The sequence below is a fragment of the Hibiscus syriacus genome, unplaced genomic scaffold, assembly GCF_006381635.1.
Source record: "Hibiscus syriacus cultivar Baekdansim isolate YM2019G1 unplaced genomic scaffold, ASM638163v2 tig00110847_pilon, whole genome shotgun sequence".
NCBI lineage: Eukaryota > Viridiplantae > Streptophyta > Magnoliopsida > Malvales > Malvaceae > Hibiscus > Hibiscus syriacus.
In genome coordinates, this window is record NW_024062888.1 from 2397502 (window position 1) to 2400219 (window position 2718).

At 37.4% G+C, this 2718-nt stretch overlaps 1 protein-coding gene across 1 annotated transcript; it reads left to right on the forward strand.

The window, feature by feature from the left end:
- The first annotated feature begins 253 nt into the window (after positions 1-253).
- Positions 254-2718, forward strand: LOC120143432 (multiple organellar RNA editing factor 9, chloroplastic-like). The gene is made up of 4 exons (XM_039157754.1): positions 254-641; positions 1949-2046; positions 2129-2194; positions 2308-2718. Exons 1-4 carry the CDS (start codon positions 301-303, stop codon positions 2481-2483), a joined length of 681 nt encoding a protein of 226 aa, XP_039013685.1. The 5' UTR covers positions 254-300; the 3' UTR covers positions 2484-2718.

Below are 2718 nucleotides of genomic sequence, written 5' to 3' on the forward strand. Positions count from 1 at the left end.
GGATTTAAAAAAAGTATACATTTAATTAATTTTCTTTAAAAATTTACAAGTTTCATAAACCTTTTTTTTAAAGAGTTTTAAAATAGTAGGATCGTGAGTAGGGTGACAAAACTTTAGAAGCTGACCGATTCTAACATAATCCAATAACATATGATTTTGGACCTTTAGTCCAAAAATTGGAAATTTCTGTTTCGAAGCCCAAGAATACTAAAAATATCAAAATGGCTAAACCCTAGAACCATATTTCCCATCAATTCATCAAATTCAGAATATCAAAATCTAATCTCTTAGGCATCTCCAATGGAGATTCTGTTAAACCCTTCTTCTCTCCTTTTACCCACAAAACCCCTTCTTCCAACTCGTTTCAAACTCACTCCACCTTCAACTCTGGGACCCAACTCGCTGACTCGCCGCCTTCCTTCACCACCAGCTCGTCCTCATCGCATCGTCAGAGCTGCAACACTGGACAGTGAGTATTCACCCAAGAGGAGCAGCAGCAATGAGCCGAGGGAAACGATAATGTTGCCTGGATGTGATTATAACCATTGGCTTATTGTTATGGAGTTCCCTAAAGACCCTGCTCCTACAAGGGAACAAATGATTGACACTTACCTCAACACACTTGCCACTGTTCTTGGCAGGTCAGACTTCCAGCTTTCTGGGTTTTGCTTCTTTCATTGAAGAATCAGAAATACAGGTTTTGATTGTGGATTGTGCTTGATTTTTTTGTTGAATTGATTGTCTTTGATTGAGTTCTCCGTAAAATTCAAAGTAGAGGGAAGAGGATAAAGTTTATATATCGATTATTAGAGTTCCTTCCACAACATATTATAACAGTTCATCCTTGGAATTTGAAGCATATGTTGCTTGGGTTCTTCATTTTTTTGTCGGTCATATTGATATAGGGATTTGGAAGAACTTTAAAAAAAAAACCCAACTATATCTGTGTTGGACACATACTGGTTCCAATACTTTCACAACTCACATCTAAGGCTGTAATCGAGTCAAGCCAGGCTTGAACATTGAGAAGCTGGAGCTCAAGCTTGATTTGAAACATGCTGTTCAGAGCTCTGCTCGAGCTCTATTGCATAAGCTTGAGCTCCAAAATAAAGTCAAACTATTCGATTTCAGTTCAATTAAGCTTGTTTGCACGATTTATGACTCAAACTGCAGTTTGAGCTTGAGCTCCGTTCAATACACAGTTCTTTCTATTTTGCTTAAAGTAGTGCTTTAATAACAAATATAAAAAATGCATTTATAAACAAAAAAGTTTTGAGTAGGCTCACAAGCTTCTCAAGATGAGTATTAAAACAATTGAACTCGGCTTGCAAGATAGCTCAAGCTCAGCCTCAAGAATGACCAAACTAAATTTGAGCTTTTTTCGAGCCGAACACGAATAGCTTGTGAGTATAGATGTCTAGTTTACAATCCTAATCAAACCCGAGTTAGTTAATGTCTAGAACTCTTAAGATTTTAACTAGTTACTTCGATTTCCATTTGCACATATTAGTGAAGCTTGCAACTCACATTCGCATATGGGTCTATGGCTCTATATTAAGCATTCTTTTAGGCCATCTTTAATCTTTTCAAGGCCAGATATAATGAATGAGACTTGGGTATCAGCATGAGATTGATGGTTGATCTGAAATTTGGTCAAAATCAAGTTATTGCCATCTAAAATCTGGAGAAAAAGTTTGTGCCAAGGGGAGTTTAATGGCTGATAAAACTTCTAAGCATCATGTTATTACAGATTCTTCATGTTTAGGTCTAGTATTAGATCTTATGTAAGTAACTTTTGCTATGCGGCTGCTGTCGAACTGAATTTTTCTTCGAGGCTTCGAGTCTAGTGTTCAGTTGATGCTCGTTGTGACATAATGTGTTGATGAGTATGGAGATTATTGTGATTTGTGTGTGTTTTAACCATTGTAACTTTTCCCCGTTATTACAGCATGGAAGAAGCAAAGAAGAACATGTATGCGTTTAGCACCACTACATATACTGGGTTCCAATGTACTGTATCAGAAGAAACCTCCGAAAAATTCAAGGGTAAGAAGATTTATCATCAACCCTGTTTGTTTGAACTGTATTGTTATTAATGAGTTGGGAATGAACATTGTTTCACATGTAGGATTGCCCGGAGTTCTTTGGGTACTGCCAGATTCCTACATAGACGTCAAAAATAAAGATTACGGAGGTTGTTTCGGCTAATGAACTTTGGTTATGCGAACAAACTTCTTTGTTTCTCACCCAGACAGCTAGATTGTGATCATATAATGTGCTTCTGCTTTTGCTGTCGTGTTTTTGTAGGCGATAAATATATCAATGGGGAAATAATTCCGTGCAAATACCCTACGTATCAACCAAAACCTAGAAAAGACTCGAAATACGTGAGCAAGCGATATGAGAGACGAAAAGATGGCCCCCCGCCTGCTGGACAGTACAGACCAAAGCAATCAGCGAGTCAATCGGAACCATCATCTTAACAAGGTACAAGGAATAAACCTTTTAGTTATGGTGGTCTGAAGTTTGATTTTCATCACACCTTATCGTCTTTTGTAAAGTCTTTGGGGTAGTTTATTTATGCGGGCTGAGATGGACCTATTCGAGTCATTCGGATGCTGTCAATTGAGAAATATGTTATTCATTAACATGAATCTTCGTGACCCGTGCATTCTTAAAGGCACAATTTATTTATGGAAATAACACTTGTTTTTGTCA

What these genes read in the sequence shown, in the direction of transcription:
- LOC120143432 (XM_039157754.1), top strand. Translation starts at nt 301, where the DNA reads ATGGAGATTCTGTTAAACCCTTCTTCTCTCCTTTTACCCACAAAACCC. An exon ending in AACCTCCGAAAAATTCAAGG is followed by an intron (nt 2,047 to 2,128) that starts GTAAGAAGATTT and finishes TTTCACATGTAG; the next exon opens with GATTGCCCGGAGTTCTTTGG. An exon ending in CAAAAATAAAGATTACGGAG is followed by an intron (nt 2,195 to 2,307) that starts GTTGTTTCGGCT and finishes GTGTTTTTGTAG; the next exon opens with GCGATAAATATATCAATGGG.